Source organism: Abramis brama (assembly GCF_963993115.1).
Source record: "Abramis brama genome assembly, chromosome: 7".
NCBI lineage: Eukaryota > Metazoa > Chordata > Actinopteri > Cypriniformes > Leuciscidae > Abramis > Abramis brama.
This window is the reverse complement of record NC_139969.1, coordinates 7,633,590-7,652,643: the sequence shown is the minus strand read 5'-3', so window position 1 is coordinate 7,652,643 and position 19,054 is coordinate 7,633,590. Positions and strand designations below refer to the sequence as shown.

General features: G+C 36.7%; 1 protein-coding gene across 1 annotated transcript; it reads right to left on the bottom strand.

Moving 5' to 3' along the window:
* Positions 1–3,467: 3,467 nt before the first annotated feature.
* Positions 3,468–17,096, bottom strand: LOC311086735 (uncharacterized protein). Its single transcript, XM_084119763.1, has 3 exons — positions 17,041–17,096; positions 8,168–8,265; positions 3,468–8,044 (listed from the first exon to the last, which is right to left on the bottom strand). Exons 2-3 carry the CDS (start codon positions 8,259–8,261, stop codon positions 4,233–4,235), a joined length of 3,906 nt encoding a protein of 1,301 aa, XP_083975889.1. The 5' UTR covers positions 8,262–8,265; positions 17,041–17,096; the 3' UTR covers positions 3,468–4,232.
* Positions 17,097–19,054: the final 1,958 nt, after the last annotated feature.

Below are 19,054 nucleotides of genomic sequence, written 5' to 3'. Positions count from 1 at the left end.
TATGTTTAGTGTATTTTTTACCACATTTTATTGTTGTGTATATTGGTATAATAATACCGCGAAATTCAGTGCGGTCAATATGACTGTTTATGGCCGAAATAGGTAAATATGTTCATTTGGGGTTTTTTTTGCCTTATGTGTAATTTATATGAAAAACATTTTAAATGAAAATACAGACACTTTTAGGAAAAGTCAGGTACCAGCAGGATTGTATTTATTGACCAAGTGAAGGAGGCAGAAAAGTTGTTTCCGTATCGCGCAGTAGCCTGACATCACTGTACAGCATTTGCGGCAGATCCGAAACGACCGCAGCGGCGTATTGTTAATGATTAGACCTTCGACAGTTGACTGAATACATCACTGTCCTTAGTGTCAAATATACATTTAGAATTTACAATTGTTCCTTGAACTCTTAAAGGTGCATTGCGCAAGTCTCTGAGTTTTTGCAGAACTATGCCCCCTCTGGCGACAAGCGAAACTGCAACCAGAGGTGTGCACGCTCATGGACCACACGCACACGCACGCTTGCACGAGCTGTTCATAACCAAAGGAGCATCAGCCGCACAAATCTTTTCAGAGTTAATAAAGTTATAAATCTGCAAGTCATTTTAAATATGTGAAAGGAAAGGAATTTGAGTAAATTACACACTTATGTGTGAGGGGAAACAGGGGTAGTAGAAAACTTCGGTTTTTGTTTCCATCTATCTCCATGTTGAACTGTTTTATGTGTTTACTGTATCCACTTATGATTGTATTATTATGGAAACACGTTCATGAACAATATAAGTTATTACTTTGTTATTACTTTGTAAAAGCTCAAAATAATAATCATACCATACACAGTTGGTCAACAAAGTACACTCAAATGTCTCAAGGTAATATTCATAGATTATTACATCATTTGTTGTCATAGATTTGCCGTATCAGACATTAGAGACTGGGCTATATCTTACCATTTTATCAAGAAAAAAGCCAACTGAGGATCCCGTTTGAGCCCTAGAGCAGACCGGAGATTCCAACGAACAGTATTTATATCGTTTTTACCTTTTGTACACAGCCACGTCCAGTGATCTGAGGACGCGGGCGCTTCCTAGTGTGTGCAGACCGGAGATCTCTCCATTTGTTTCTTTGTCTTACGTGGAGTTTGCGTTGGGGTTTGGAATGAACTACAAGCCGGTCTCTTTGAATCCATCTTCTACTTTTGTCGAAAGTTGACTAAAGGTTTGTCGCTCGAGTTGTCTTCGCTGATACGGAGAATGGCGGCGAATAGCAGCTACACAAACCTGCCAGACATAGCCAGGTGAGCGTGAACGCGCATGACGTGACGCCCAGTCTCAAATTCCGTCCCGAATCCCTCTTATTTATTTTACTGTACAGGATTATAGAGGCAATCACAGTGATCAGAGAAGGGCTCATTCAGCCCATCAGGCAATTGTTTAAGCATGTATGGGTTAGAAAAACGGGTATTTTTAACATGAAATGTTGCGCAATGCACCTTTAAATTCGATGAACAAAACCTGCAGCTCTCGTTGACAGACATCTTATTCTAAACATAATCCTCTGATCATTCGGACTTGTTGTTTCCGGCTGGTTTCGGCGCATGACATACGTCACGACCACACATTAGCGATTGGCTATGGCAGATCCTGAGTGACTCTGGGCAGATCCAATAGTTTTGAACTTTAACAGAGAACCTGCCTACAAGGAAGTAAACGTTTCTCAATGGAGAGAGGCCAGACTCTCTGTACAAATGAAATGTACGAGAGTCTGGTAGAACCAGGCTACTGTTGAATGGCATTGTGCTGTGACTGTCATGGGCCGAGTATTCCCAAAAAAGTTTTTGCCAGCTGAACCCCTATAACAAAAATTATTAACTTATAATGCCCATAATATTAACATTTCATATCACAATGTATTTTAGGTCATTGCATGTTTCTAAAGTTATTTTTCTAATTCTTATGTCAGTGTACCTTTTATTAGATTAGATTACCTTATTTTTTCTTTTCTTATAATAATTATGTATTCACTAATTCACCATGGAGGGTAGGCTACAGAATATCATTACCTGTCAGTCTGACATACAGAGTTGTACAGGTTTTGCCATGTAGTCTATTTTTATTTTTCATATTTGTTTTTATTTCCTCGACCTCGATCATTATACAGAGGTATATACCATTTCATTCCAAGCTGCATGACATTGCAATATTTTGTTTTTCTGGATTATATATTGCAATAATAATTTTTTTTTTTTTTGATTTACATGAATTATTCAGGAAATCAAATGTTAAATAAAACTATAGTCTTGGCTGTATAAATTAAATATTATTAATCTTTGTTAAAGCTACAAAAGTGATCTTGTTGTCTTTTGTTGTTTGACCTTAACGCCCACTGTCGCGAATTTGCAACAAACCCCTTCCATTCAGACTGCAGGCGAGATAGCGTGTGTTTTCCCCCAATGCCTGTTTGTGCACATTCGATACATACCTAGGAACATTTTGCACGCACTGGTTTCTCGTAGGAGCGGTCGGAGTGGGAACTACATCCGGTTCACGGAAGCTAATATTTTGGTTTGCAAAATCTGCATATCAAGGGCGCAAATGTGGAGAAATTGCCCAAAATGAGTTAAGTTGTGCTAAGATAAAAAATATATACCAGCTTATTGATTGCTTCTATAGCTATGTTATTCATATAGACTTCATGTGACGAATATTTTTTACGTACTTTGTAGATTTCTGTTTGTAGCAAATTTGCGACATTGGTCCATAACGGCTGGATTGGGCTAATGGCTACATATTATAATAACGCTGTATTTAGATGGTTTCAGCCAAAAAAAATATTATTTTTTTTCACAAAAAATAGCATGTTAGGATATAACACTATAAGAATATATAATGTATGCACTGGAGAAACAAGGAAAGAGTTAAACAGAGTGTAACATGGAATGTATTAAAACTACTGTCAATGTTAGGGAGTAGGAGAGTGTTTTGTTTCTTGCTGTTGTCAAGATTCATTAATTTGTCAATTAAAGTTTATAAGTTCTAACAACTTTGTGCCATGAATAAAATCTACATACCTGAGATGGGAAAATGTGTTTTATTAATTTGACCATTTTGTAAAAAAAATTACCCTAAATGCCTGTTGTCGCAAATTTGCAACATACCAAAATTTCTATTTATTTGTTGTGCAAAAGTGAAATTGATAATCTCAACATTATTTACCATCTACTTAAAGGCAAAAACACACATAATTTTTTTTTTTTATATATACAGCTATATAAATTCAGGCGTTAAGGGAACACGAATGACAGACATTCATAATGCATAATGGCAATAATTTAGGACATTGTTTACAAGTTGCAGTCCATGTTCAGGACCTAGATTTTGCAAAACAGGCTTCAGACAAATTTAAACTTCACAAAGGTTTAAAAAAGTAAAATCATGAATTGACAATTAAGTTAAACAGTTAAGATCTTTTTATTAATTCACAGAGTTGAGAAAATTACTTTTAAAAACAATATCACTACTAATGAAAATAATTATGATCATTTTAAAATCCATAGGTAGAATTAATTATAATACAATTGCTGATAACTTTTGAACAGTAGTAAATTGTCAGGGAATTGGGAAAATGTCACATGCGCATTGCAGCAATACAGTATAAGCTCTACCATAAGAAAAATCCATATTTCTTAATTTCAAAATATTTTATGCCATAATAATACAATTTACTCATAATTTCTTGAAAACATAAAGGAAGTGCTTGAAATCATACATTGTTTTTATAGTATTTCTTCGTATTTTACATTATCAAAATGTTTGCATTAATAAACACAAGACTAAACACAAAAGTTTTTTTTTTTTTTACATTTTTGCTTTTTTCAGAAGCTTTTATCCAAAGTAGCTTAAAGAGCATTTAAGCTATAAAAAATCAAATCAAATAAAAACGATAATTTCATGCATTTTCTGGAGCCATTATTACTGTGTTAATAGCACTGATCCACCACTTGAGTTACAGTACATGATTGTTGTGGATTCTTGAGAAATTTGACATTGCATCATTGATGAAAACACAAATATTAAAAACATAAAATAACTCTTAAATTCTGTATTCTTCATGTTAAATGATTATTGATGTATACGTGAAAGAAGCATTGATGTTTGTTAAGTAACATCATGTTAAGCAAATTTTCAATTTTCCTAAATCTTTTTTAACTATTCAGCCTTTTATTTTGTTTAGGACATCTCCTGTCCCTCAAGGCAAGCACTTCCATCCTTTTGATCAGATGTTTTCTGTTTGCTCTGTGACTGAAAGGCACTAAAAGCTTCCTTCATTTTCATCATTTTCAGGGCAACAGTTTGCATTCGCTTCTCTCTCTCCTCCATAATGCGGCGTTCTGTTTCGAGCAAATTTTCTCCTTTGGCAATCTTATCCAGGATAAGAGGTACTTGTTTCATTTTCTCGAGTGCAACAACCCGGTCCTCAAAGCCAGGACTTTTCTCTTCTTTCTCTGTTTTGATCAGGATCTCAAAATATTCGGCTGTGGAGAGAGATTTTGGCTTCAGTGCAATTTCATCCAGTCTTGTTAGGCAATCAGAGGACAGTTTGATCAACTTCCTTAGTTTGTCCTCAATTCCATAGAATTGATCTTCAAGCTCATCAACCATTTGCTTCGAGTTCATAAACTTTCCTTTTGCCTTCATGAAGTTGTCTTTCAGCTCTTTAATAGTTTTTTTCTCTTTTTTTGTTTCATACGTCCACATGAAATTTTCCTTAGAATGAGCAGAGTAATGGCAGTTGTCAGGGCAGATAATGCATTTGCCATCCTCCATCACAGCACAAGTTTGCACAGAATCTTCCGCAGGCAGGAAACAGTTGGAGTGACATGTGAAGAAGCAGTTGTTGCAATTCATGGTAAAACAGTTTACAGGGGTTCTGATTGCTTTCATCACCTCTACATCTTGCTCAAAATCCTCATTTTGCTTCATGCTTTCATTCTCATTTTCCAAACATTGCTTGAATTTTTTTATCTCATTCATTTTAGAGAGACCTGCAGTTATTTGAGGGGTCAGACTTGTCATGGCTTTCTCAAGGCGCTCTCGTTCCTCCAAGACCTTTATAGTCATCTTCAGATCTTTACTTTCAATGGCCCCCAATGCCTTGAAAAAAGCCTTCATCTGTTTGAACGTTTTGTCCCAGACAAGCTCGGTCAGTTTATCATCTTCATCATTATCATCTGAATCATTGTCAGAGGTTGTAGGCTCTTCTACTTTTTTGTCTGCATACACAGCTGAATTGTTGAAACTGAAATGGGTGGGTTGTCCCCTTTTATTCTTTTGACAGGGCAGATCTGCTGCTTTGATGGCGTCTAGAACTGGGATTTCTTTACCATCTGCAAATGTCACCAAAATTATGATGTTATCTGCAATGTCTTTGCCAAAAATGGACAGGATTGAGTCAAATATGTACCTCTGATTGGCACTCAGGCGGGCAAGAGACGCCTGGACAACAAAGCAGACGGCATCAATGTGATCGATTCCCAAAGGGTTACAAAGAAAGCTTTTGACCTGCTCTGTAATCAGTTTATCATGTGCGATCCCTCTTGTATCCCCAAATCCGGGTGTATCTACGATTGTGAGGGAATAGGGAATTTGAAAGCCAGGCTGATTGTACAGCTCAAAAGATGAGACATTATATGTCTGACTCTCAGCCTGTGAGCGATTGGTCACTTCATTGATTAGTTTGAAGCGATATGCATCCTGCCACTTTACGCCCAGTATGTAATTGACCATCACATTAACCAGCGTGGTTTTTCCTGCACCCGTTGATCCCAAAAGAAGAATTACTTTGTTTTTAACATCCTCAACCTTTCTTCCGAAGACATACTGATTAAAATTTACAGTCTCTGCTATTTTTTTGTGTAGTGTCAATGTATGTATTGATGGATTGCCCCTTTTTATTCGTGAAGATTGATTCAAGAACAACCCACTCCCATCCTTATTTGATTGTTTCCCCTTAAAACTGGCTGAAAACACAGTTTCAGGGCTGGAGAGACTCTCTCCATCATTTCCACATTTTGCAAAAACTCTGATTGTGTAAATGGTGTCTTCTTTCAGTCCCTGAAGAGTGCACTCCCTGTTTGTAGATTTCACAGAGTTCCATGGCTTTTCACTTTCCTGATCCTTCGTGCATTCTCTGAATTCCAACATGTATCCAGTGACCAGAACATCCTCACCCACAGATGTAGGAACATCCCAGGCTACAGTTGCAGACTCTGATTCTACTTGTTTCACTATAGGTGCTCCAGGAGGAGCACATGGATGAGTCCTGAAGAATGATGTTGTGTCACTAGTCAGACTTACTCCTGGACGACACACCGCCTTACAGTTGAAACGATATTCTTTATGTGGTTGTAACTGCTTGACTGTGACTTGATCAGAAACCCCATCAGTAAACACATCTGTCCATTCAGTGCTCTGCGCAGACTGATATGAGATACAGTACGAGTTCACAGAACTAACACCGTGGACAGGAGGTTTGATTTGCAGATGTATGCAGTCATGCTCCGCACTCAAGAAGACTGGTTTTGGGGGTTTTGAGGGGAGCTCGTACTGTGAGCTTATGAGTCTCCCCCTTTCATAAACATGAATTGAAGAGGCAGTTATAAGTTCATCCGGTATTGATGCAATGCAGAATTCAATGTTCTTTCTTCCTTTATTGGCTTCTTTGAAATCTAGGAAGGACTGTATGTTTTCCCTGGTCAGTGTAGTTACATTTCCTGAGGAAAACCATTTTTCTGTCTTTTTTGAGGAATTTTGATCATAACTCACTTGCTCTCCATTGTTACGTGATTGTTTTTTCAGGTAATTCTCCAGTTCTGAAAGGTACAGATCCTTTTCATTTAAGGATGAAAGTGCAAAAGCTATCACATAGTTATTGGATGCTTTCAAGACAACCTTGTCCAAGTCATTGCTGGATGAAAGAACAGGAACTTCTTTCATGATTTCGAGGTAAGATCTAATGACATTCATCTCTCGCTCTCGCTCATTGAGGTACTTGTGTACCAGAGCACCCTGAAACGGGGATCTTTCTTTGTCATTAAGAGCATCAACAAGCTCTTGTTCTTCTTTTCCTCCACCCCTTATGGATGGAAGAAGTCTGCAGAGATGTTTTTGAAAAACTATTTTGTACTCTGAGCAGAGGTCCTTAAATTTTCTGATTTTAGTTTTGATTTCAGGGAATTGAATGGCAACATTGTCCCTCATCAGGTCTTGACATTGAATGTCACAATTATCCAGTTCATCCATGATCCGTTGGGCACGTCGTACTAGGCTTACACTGATCTCCCTGACTAACTGAGCAGCTGTTGAATCTAGTTTTTTCAGAGGGTAAAGCCATACAGTCATTGGCACAGCATTCTCTCCATGTTCTCCCAACAGTTTTGGCAGCTCTGAGTACACCTTGATGGCATCTACATAGGAAACTGGATTGTTTTCCAGAGCAAAATCTCCATGAAAAGTGCAGCTGAATTTGTTCATTTTCTCTTTTTCTGATTCACTCATTTTCAAAGATGCTTTACCTTCAACTGATATTAAAGGTATATTTTTGATTGATGCTTGGAGGTTTCCTTGTATCTCTTGATGATTTTCATTGGATGAAACTTCACGGTCAAAAATAAAGAATGCTTGAGCTCCATACAATAGAGCCGTAACAACATGTGTGGCCGAGCCCTCCTGAAATACATTGCTATGCTTTATGTTCCCTGCTCCAAGATGCTCCATAGTTAACTGCTCAAAACGTGAAGTTGACCGATACTGTAAGGTGACTCGAGATTGATGTTTGGACTTCTTCTTGTCATTTAAATAGCCAGCTGAGCCTTTCACACTAACTAATCCACCCAGAAAACTGGCTTCAAGAGATGCAGAAATATTCAAAGCTTCTACTTTGTCTTCACTTGAATCTGAGGCAATGATTTTGAAGTCAGTGTTTGGCTGTGGCCGTACATTGATATTCTTCTGCAGCATCTCAGCATCCCAAAGAGTTATTCCTTGGGAACATTTTATATATTAATAATTAGTTACCCCAAAGTTAAAGCATAAAATCTAACAAAGTAATGAATTATACCATTTAGATTGTTTCCTCCCCATTGTGTTCATGTGCTTTTTATTACCTGGAATGAGGACATCTCTTCGGCAGTCATAAAGCATTCCCAACTGAAATGGTCGGCCAAGACAAGCCAATTCAATGGTTTCAGAGTCAGACATCTTTCTAGTGGAAAAGTCTTGGATTATAATTTTTTTGTAAATGTTAAATAAAAAGATATACAACATATGACTGAAAAAAATATTGCATTAGCAACAAAACAGCATTCATTGGGCCATCTTCAAATATGGGTAAAATATCTTGAGACAGTGCTGGTAAAAAAGTTGCTGGCAGCTTTAATATATTTAGTGCTGTAACTAATAACTTATTTTTAATAACACAGATAAAATAAAATATCTATAATGTAATTATAAAATGACATGTAATTTTTTTTTTTAATTAATCGTATCATGAAATAAGATTTGAGATCCAACGCCTATCCCAACCTGTTCACAATGCTTTTTATTGCAAATATTTAATTGTATAATCTAACAGTTATTTTTCCAGATAATCTATTGTTTATTTTCTGAATATTTGATTAATCCTTTGGTCAATTTACCAATAAATAATAACCATAACTAATAGGGGTGTGACGAGACGCTTACTCCACGAGACGAGACGAGACACGAGATTGGGTTCACGAGAACGAGACAAGACGAGATTTTTACACAATTTTTAAGAAATCCTCAATGATGAAATATATGAATGGAAAATAGTCTTTTATTCAACTGAAAATCACAAAATGCAAATCAATTTAGGTGCATTTTGAAATCAACTTGTAATGAATGTTATTTTACTTCTATTTTAATGAATTCTATGCAGTAAAGGACATGCAAACACTGTAAAATGTTTTGCTATAAACTCTACCGTCTGGCTTCTCCCCTGTACGATTTCACATGAGAAATCTAACTCCTTTCCACAAATCGAACATAAAAAAAATAAAACAGTATAAATAAAATAAATATAAATAACTGAAATAACACTTTAAATGCAAACAGTAAGTGTGTATCCATAATCAAAGTACTGCTCTCTCAAAACTACAAGTTCAAACAGAAACAAATTTTTTCTTCAAGCATGAAAAAGAGATAAATTAACTACACAGAACAGACTAAGATTATGGTCATGTTCTTTTTCAAGAATATAAGCATGTCGACGATTTCTGGCAGCAGTTGAGACCTTTGGGCAGTAACTAGGGCTGCACGATATGAGGAAAAGCTGCGATGTGCGATAACATTGTTTAATATTGCGATGTCGATATGACTTGTGATATGTGAATGTTAGCTATACTGTTCCCATGTCTTAGTGCTTTAATAGGTTCTTTGCGCGATATGTCAAATGTTTATTACCTGCCCGTTTCAGATTACACTATTTTAGCGCGTTTTTGGCACGATCCGTTTCGTGGAGATTCGTAAAGGACAACGGGCGTCGGGACGCAAGATTCGATCGTTTCATTTCGTATAGTGTGTCACAGTGGGCGACAACCTACGCGTCTGCGATGCTTCAGGACATCACGACAGAAAGACTAGCATGTTTAATTTTAACGGTCCTCCACGACGGGTTGAGTATGAGTGTGCGCGAGTGAGTGAGAGTGCGAGCAACAGTGAGTGTGCGTGTGTGCGCGCGCGAGTGAGCGTGTGTGTGTGTGTGTGTGTGTGTGTGTGTGTGTGTGTGTGTGTGTGTGTGTGTGTGTGTGTGTGTGTGTGTGTGTGTGTGTGTGTGTGTGTGTGTGTGCGCGCGCGAGTGAGTGAGTGAGCGAGGGACAGTGAGTGTGTGTGTGTGTGTGTGTGTGCGCGGAGTGTGTGTGTGATTGGCCCGGCACACAAATGATTTAAAAGTGGCAGGGGCATCTTCAATACTAATTTCACCCTCACGCTCCATCACACTGACATCACAACAACTCACGAGACAAAGTTTCACCTCGACGAGAAATCGCGTTTTAATCTCGCGAGATCTCGTAACACGAGATCTCGTCACACCCCTAATAACTAATCTATGTATGAACCTGAGAGTATCTGAGCAGTTTGGGAACAGTGCTGCTTACTGGTCGAGAAATCCTAAAAAATGCTTCTATCATTAACAGTTTAAAAGTGTGCTCTAAAACACAACTTTTGGATTCCTTAGGTCCGACCATATTGTCTCTCTCAGGCATTGTGTTGATGTAAAATTCTGCATTTTACCAATGCATTGGCGTAGCAAGACGATGCTCAGCTAGTAACACACTTTAAATACTTCCACACAAGCTGAAGAAGAAGATGGAATTTAGTATTGTGCTAAATCCGGCGTATTTACGTCAACTTCTATTGTACGTTCATTAATATGCACTGTCCCATCCAAATAAATGAAGAAAAAAAAAAAAGCTAGCATGACGAAACTTAGTGTATTTATTAGTTGCCATATCAACACTATGTAGAGAAAAACATTTTTTTAACCATAGCAAAAGTAAATTTCATACTTATGTTAATTTTCCATCTCTATTATTGGTGTTTATTTTAAATTAGACAAATCTGATATTATTTTAATCTCGAAAATGTTATTTAACAGTTGGTATGGTTCTTTAATGTTTTGCTAACTCACAGAAGACACTAGCAAGGTTTAAATCCCAGTTGTGCAGGTGCGGCATGTTGTAACACTGTGTTACAATGTGCCTCTAGTAGAACTATGCTATTCTATTCTATACTTTTATTAATTCTATTGAGAAAACATGAGAAAAAGGTGAATAAAGACTGAGAGTCAATGTTCAGAAATTATTTATTATATTTTGAACTATGTTGTATAGCTGTTTTTTCAGGTATATATATATGTGTGTATATATACACACACACACACACACACACACACACACACTACCGGTCAAAAGTTTTAGATCGGTAAGGTTTGTAATGTTTTTAAAATAAGTATCTTCTGCTGACCAAGACTGCATTTATTTGATTAAAAATACAACCAAAAACAGTCATATTGTGAAATATTATTACAATTTAAAACAGCTGTTTTCTATGTGAATAGTTAAGTGTAATTATGACCGAAAGCGGTCATATAGGGATTGGCAAAGTTTTTTTTTTTTTTTTTTCGTCATCTACTGAATTTTTTCGTCAACGATACCAGGGACACCGAAACACCGGGGAACATGAAATTTGGTGGGCATATAGCCCCACTAGACTTTTACGGAAAAATTCCCCCCCCCAAACCCAAAAAATGCAGTTTTTCCTAAATAACTACCTGAACCGTGGCACCGAGGATGAAGACATTTTTATGGTATGTTGGTCTTAAGGGCCCACATCAACCTAGCCCATAATCACTCATTTGTGATTTGCGCCCCTCCCATAAAAAATGAAAATGCAATATTATTCTGCTTTAATCGCCCCTATCTTCAGTTGAGATGTTCAGAACTGCACCATATTTCATGTGTATGATTAACTTGACATCCTCTGGGGGTATGCTAAGTTTCGTAGAATTTCATCCATGGGGGGGTATAAAATAAATTCATTTATGTGCACATTTAGTGACTGTACACTCATCGGCCTGTAGATGGTGGTGTTGAGCGAAGGGTTGCTGGTTTAGGATGATACTGTCACTAAGGTTGCCAACTGTCCCGAATTAGGTGGGATGTCCCGTATTTTGGGCCTAATTTATTTGTCCCGTGCGTGACCTCCCGTGTCCCGTTTTTTGACAAGCTGATAAACCACTGACTGATACAACAGCAACAGCAGCAGTGCTGACCATGACACTTGAGAATGATCACGACACCTGTCATCATCCAATCACAGCTTTTTTTAATCACTGTTTTGAGACAAATCATTGTTTGATTTGCGAACATCGCTTCCGCTTCAAGTCGGACTCGTCTCGCGCTAATGGTAATTTCCTTTCACTGTCCACGTTTTGATTTCAGCTAATCAATTTTGGCGAATGCAAACAACGTGATTATTGTTCATGAGCCTAACATCCAGCTACGCAAGAAAACATGTAATCTACCTGAGGGAATAATATGCTCAAAAAACATTTCTGATTATTATTAATGTTTTAAAGCTTTTTGAAGGGGAAAGACATTACAGAGAAATCAATCAGCAAGTTAAGAAAAGTATGAAAAAGGCAAAGGAGACCTGGATTGAAGAACAATGCAAAGACATAGAAGGAAGTTTACAGAAAAACAACAGCAAGAAAGCCTACCAACTTGTGAAAGATCTGACAAGTACAACACAAGGGCGAACCAATACCATCCAAAATAAAGAAGGGAAATGTCTGACAGAAGAACAGGATATCCTTAAAAGATGGACAGAATACTGTTCCGAATTGGATACTCACAGAGCCACAGGACATACTGAGGTGCTGAATGTCCCTCCACCAACTAACATCGACAACCATCTTATCCTTCGAGAAGAAGTGGAAGCAGCAGTAAAATCATTAAAAAAAAGGGAAGTCGGCAGGAGTGGATAACATTCCAGCAGAACTGGTTCAAGCAGGTGGAGAGGCCATGATAGATACATTATGGAATATCTGCAATAAAATCTGGCAAACAGGTGAATGGCCTACACCATGGACTCAATCTTTGATAATTACCCTCCCGAAGAAAGGCAACCTTCAGCTATGCCAAAATTATCGCACCATTAGTCTGATCAGCCACCCAAGTAAAGTGATGCTGAAAATCTTACTAAACAGATTGAGACCGCAAGCAGAGGAGATCATTGCCGAAGAACAGGCAGGCTTTAGAACAGGCCGCAGCACGACAGAACAAATCTTCAGTATTAGAATAATTTGCGAGAGGTACCTACAACACCAGCAAGAACTCTACCACGTATTCATAGATTTCAAAAAGGCATTCGATAGGGTTTGTCATGCGGCTTTATGGGCTACAATGAGGTTATATAACATCAATGCCAACCTGATCAAGACAATAGAACGCCTATATGACAAGGCTACTAGTGCAGTCTACTCCAATAACACCATAGGAGAATGGTTTCGAACCACAGTCGGAGTCCGCCAAGGCTGCCTGCTCTCGCCCACTCTCTTTAACATCTATTTAGAACGAATTATGACCAACGCATTGGAAGATCATGAAGGTACAGTCAGCATCGGAGGCAGGACGATTACAAACTTGCGTTTTGCCGATGACATCGATGGATTAGCTGGAAAAGAACAGGAACTCGTCAATCTTGTGAAACATCTTAACGAGGCCTCGGCAGCATTTAATATGCAGATTAATGCAGAGAAAACCAAGCTGATGACCAACAACCCCAATGGAATCAGAACTGAGATCAAGATAAACGAGAAGAAGCTTGAGACTGTTAACAGCTTTAAGTACCTGGGAGCCATCGTTTCGGATGAAGGATCTAAGCCAGAAATACTCTCCAGGATAGCACAGACCATAGCCGCCATGACCAAATTGAAGGTCATCTGGAACGACAGTAACATCGCCATTGGCTCAAAGATCAGGTTGATGCGTTCCCTGGTCATGTCAATATTTCTATACGCATGCGAGTCATGGACGTTGACAGCCGATATTGAGAGAAGGATTCAGGCGGTGGAGATGAGATGCTTCCGCAGACTTCTTGGCATCTCCTATAGAGATCACATCACTAATGTAGAAGTGAAAGCCCGAATTGAGAGCGCCATTGGGTCATATGAAGACCTCCTATCTTCAGTAAAAAAACGCAAGCTGAATTGGTACGGGCACGTCACAAGATCATCAGGACTTGCCCACATAATATTACAAGGCACAGTACAGGGAAGCAGACGAAGAGGTAGACAGAGGAAGAGATGGGAAGACAACATCAGAGAGTGGACAGGTCTAGAGCTGAGTGACACAGTGCGGAAAGCAGAGAACCGGGAGGAATGGAAGAAGCTGGTTGCCAAGTCTTTAGTGGTGCCCCTACGGTCCAAAAGACTACGGGATAAGTGAAGTGAAGTGAAGTGAAGTGAAAGCTTTTAGAAAGTACATAGAAAGCTTTTGTAACATTATCTTAACTGTCACTTTTGATTAATGTAATGCATCCTTGCTGAATAAAAGTAGGCAATTACTTTCTTTATTTTTTTTCCCAAAAAATAATCTTACTAACCCCAAACTTTTGAACTGTAAGCCTAGTGTATAATGTTAAAAAAGCTTTCTATTTTAGATAAATGCTGTTATTTTGAACTATGGTTTGTTTGTAATGTGACTTTTTTCATGTATGACATTAAAATTATTTTTAGAATTAAATACATAAATAGGTTAAGCAATACAAATGTGTTTATGTCTGATAACCTTTTAAACACAAACTTAACTGCAGACACTGAAATGACGTACACTGTGTGATACAGTACAAATATTTTGAGTGTCCCTCATTTTCCTATAAATAACCACGATTGTCCCGCATTTTCCTTTTCTGAAGTTGGCAACCCTAACTGTCACACACACACATGCAGGAATGCAAACAAACGCAAGCATGCACACACACTGACATCCACACGCACAGACACACACCCATACACACACATACAAATCCACATGCACAGACACACACACAAACACACACGCGCACACACATGTACGCACGCATACATGCACGCACAGACATACACAAACACACACACACACAAACACACACACAAACACACACACATACACACACACACACACAGACAGACATGCACATACTACTACTTTTTTTAGGTATATACATAAACACGCAATACAGCCAAATTGCTCCACGTCATTTATTTTTGTGGAAAGCCAGTGCAGGCCTGAGCGGCGGTCATATTTTGTACCGCCATGCGGTACATCTAGTTTATTCCTGTGATCAAAGCTGAATTTTCAGCATCATTACTCCAGTCTTCAGTGTCACATGATCCTTCAGAAATCATTCTAATATGATGATTTGATGCTCAAGAAACATTTATGATTATTATCAATGTTGAAAACAGTTTTTTACATTTTTATTTCATGATACTAGAAATATATAAATAGAAAGTTCAAAAGAACAGCATTTATCTGAAATGGAAAGCTTTTGTAACATTAAACACTACCCTTCAAAAGTTTGGGGTCAGTAAGAATTTTATTTTTATTTTTGGGGGAAAGAAATAAAATAAATCAATACTTTTATTCATCAATGATGAGTTAAACTGATCAAAAGTTACAGTAAAGACTATATATATAATATATATAATAAAAATAAAAATAATTCATTACATTTATTTAGTGCTTTTCTCAGCACTCAAAGCGTTTTACATAGAACGAGCGAATCTCCTCAACCCCCACCAATGATATATATATATTAAAAGTGTTAAAAATGATTGTAACATTTAAATCAGTCTCATGTCATGAGTCAGGTCTCTTTAGATTTCTTCAGTCATGAAGAGTAGCGTGTTAGATCATCTTTACACCATGCTGGTGAAAATGTATCGATAAGTGCTAAAGTTTTTCATTAATCAAACCATGTAATGCTTGGATAATTCCTTAGTAAGGACTTTACAGAAGAGCTGCACTCTCAGAAAAAAGTTACAAAAGCTGTCACTGGGTTGGTGCACATTCCAAAGGTACTAATATGTACAATTATGTATAGGGTACAACGGGGATAAAAGCTCCTTTGAATTCTCATCGAAACAACTATGGCACAAAAACTTGCCGCAGCACTTTCCAAAACATCCACTTTTCAAGATGCACGTGGAAATTTGGCTGATCCTTGACATAATCGCGGGCAGCAGCGCAAAGTTGATTCTGTGCTAATATGATCTAATATTTGATGTTTTTTTTTATTTATATTTTAATTTATTTTTTTATGTTGTAGATTTAAGTAGCAAATGAGGATTGCTAAAATTATTGTATATATTCTGAGACATGCATCTTAACTATTTTCAGTTTTGTTCAAGCTAATTAAAGCAACAGTTTTTCAATAATGGAAGAATATGTAAAAATATAGTATTTGGGGTAAAAGGCAACCCTGCTAATTACCATGATAAAAAATAGCTGGCAGACTTTTCCATTTGTTGACATGACATGGTTAGATTCAGATTGTAAATGTCATATATCAAGTTGGGTGTCACCTTAGAGATACCATACCAAATGAAACCATAAAATTTAAAAATATAATATTAATCACATCATGTAAAAATATGATTTAATGTTACTACTGTACATCTATATTGAATTATAACGGGATTTAATTCAACGCGTTCAAAATCTTTACCTTTTAAAATAATTGTATGTATTTTTTCAGTAAATTTTAATGACAGTATATTTATTGAACAAAAATGAATTCTTGTATTTATCAAAATAAACAGAAAATAGTGCAACTTTGCTAAGATTATTATTTCGAAAGAATATTAACTTGGACATTATTATAAACATATTATTTTAGCTAAAGTATTTGTATAAATAATGTGTGCCTTTTGCCCCATGCTGGTGAGCCTTTTATGGAATAGTGAAAAGCACATTTTTTATTTGATACAGTTGACATCTACTAAGGCACAGTCACCTAATGGGGTAAGTTGTACTGCTGTCAATTGACTGATTTGAGAACAATACCTTATATACCTAAATTATAAATTATTATCATTTATATCAATCTTCCACAGCATATGTGTATTAACTTCTGGTATCATCTGCAATACAGTAATGAAGCACACTATGAAATATTAATCTTTTGTTTTGGGCGCAGATATTGTAATTCATTTAATTGTATATTACAGCATTTAAAACACACCTGACAGCTTGGCCTGACCTGACATTTATGAAAAATACTGCTGTCCCGTGAACATAGTTCGATGGTGTGGTTTAAAATATTCATTATATATGTTACTTTTGTCTGTAAACCAGTTAATATTTTTTTGTGTTCACTTGTTTACCTAGCAGTCATTACAAATAATTATAATATCTGAAGTTTGGTTTGGAGGACAAAATTGACAACATTTATTTTAATTTAAGCAACATACCTTTTTCCCCCTCTATATTACTCCAGAATGATTTGTCCCCTTCAGGTTTAGACACTGTTCATTTATATTAAACACTGTGGTTTTATAGAGTGAATCAGGGCTACTCCTTACAACACTGTGATTGGGCAGGCAACAAGTCACATCCCATTCACATGAACTCACATCCCAAAATGCCATCAAAGAAATGGGATCCTTCATTGTCAAATGTGACTCCAACTGGTATATCATCAAAATAACCTCATTAGGAAATATGATCCTTTGTAAACTAGTTTTGTCGTGGTACCTAAAATATGATTTTGATATGACTAATTTACCATATTGACATCATGGCAAAAAAACTAAAACAGTTAAAGTAATTAAATAATATGACAGAACTTACAATTCACTGTTATATAAATTAATTAAAAAAACAAAAAACTCACTTGACCAGCATGTTCCTGCCCTACTTTTTGATCATTCCCTCCTCTTTATTTTATATTAAAATAATAATAATGATGATCGCATGCCAACGTGAACATCCTTGCAGAGATGTTTGCAACAAACACATTATTTTCAATCATGTTAACATTCGCTAACCTTTCACCATTCTGAACAGGTTGGGATAGGGGTTAGTTGACTAAAATCTTATTTCATGATACGAGTCATTTAATATTTTTAAATGGAATTTTATAATTACCAAAACGATGTTTTATTTTATCTTTGTTATCAACAATAAGCAAAAAAAATATATACAAAATTCAGCTACAGTAGGTCTATTTAACAGTAACATTCAAGAAAGAAATTAAATAATAATAAAAAAAACTGCATAGTGTAAACTGCATGCACATTTTGAAACTATCTTTTGGAGAAGCTAGACTTGACTGCAGGAACAGAAGTGAAACTTTTTTCTTTTTTTGCTGACCCCCTGTCTGAGAGGTCAGGATGGAGAGGACTGATTCAGTAAAGGAAAATGTGAAACTTCCACTTGAAACTTCCACATTTATTTGGTTTGGTGTTGCAATGATTGACAGGGCATTTTCAATTCCACATTGAATCTGGCTTCATTCATTTTGGGACATAAAATTAAAACTTAAACATGTTAGACATATCTACTAATTTTATGTATTACATTTTCATTTTAATCTTGCTACTTATAAAACGTTAAAATATACATTTAGATTATATGGTATAGGAAATAGAAAATGTAAATTGTATTAATGAATTTGAATGAGTATTTTGTTGCAAATGTTGCACATTTTGTATAGAAAATGTACATTTTAAATACAGAAGTACATTGCCATTTTGCATATTAGATTTCAAATTGAATATCACTACCCATAAGTTTCCATACGCCTAGTGTGGGGTGTCTTAGATGCGCACATACCTTATTACCATATTAGGATGGGAAAAGTACTCAAAGTGTTCAAAATGTCTCTTCTGTTCCTAGCAGTCAAGCTTCTACAAAAAGACAGTTTTCAAGGATATGCAGTTTCTGAAAAACAAGTTTTAGTACTTCTCCTCATCAGCCTATATTCAGTTATTTACCAGTAAATTTCCACTCTGCGTTAGCAGACTGCATACAGAGACATGAATCATATGAAGTACAAGTATTGTAAAGTACAATAAAGTAAAGTACTGGACCTATGATTGAGAAAACTAACTCATCCCACTAACCCTTTCACCTCACCTACCCATCATCTCCATCCCCAGCAATCCGGATCCTGAAAGCAATTTAAGGTGATAGAGAAAAATGGTAGAGAGCATAGGAATAGGCATATAAATCAACCATTACTCGACCACATTAAAAGTACGAGATAATGCATCAGGATTATGATCCGAGTACACCAACACCTCTGTGCCTCCTCCAACATAAACATCGGCCAGAACACACCAAAAGCTTCTTTCTCGATAACTGAATCATTTATCTCATGTATATTACATTTTTGAGAAAAGAAACATACTGTGGATGGTCCATTTTGTCTTTATCCAAATGTGACAAAACATGAATTTTAAAAGGCTGATCAAACTTGGGTGC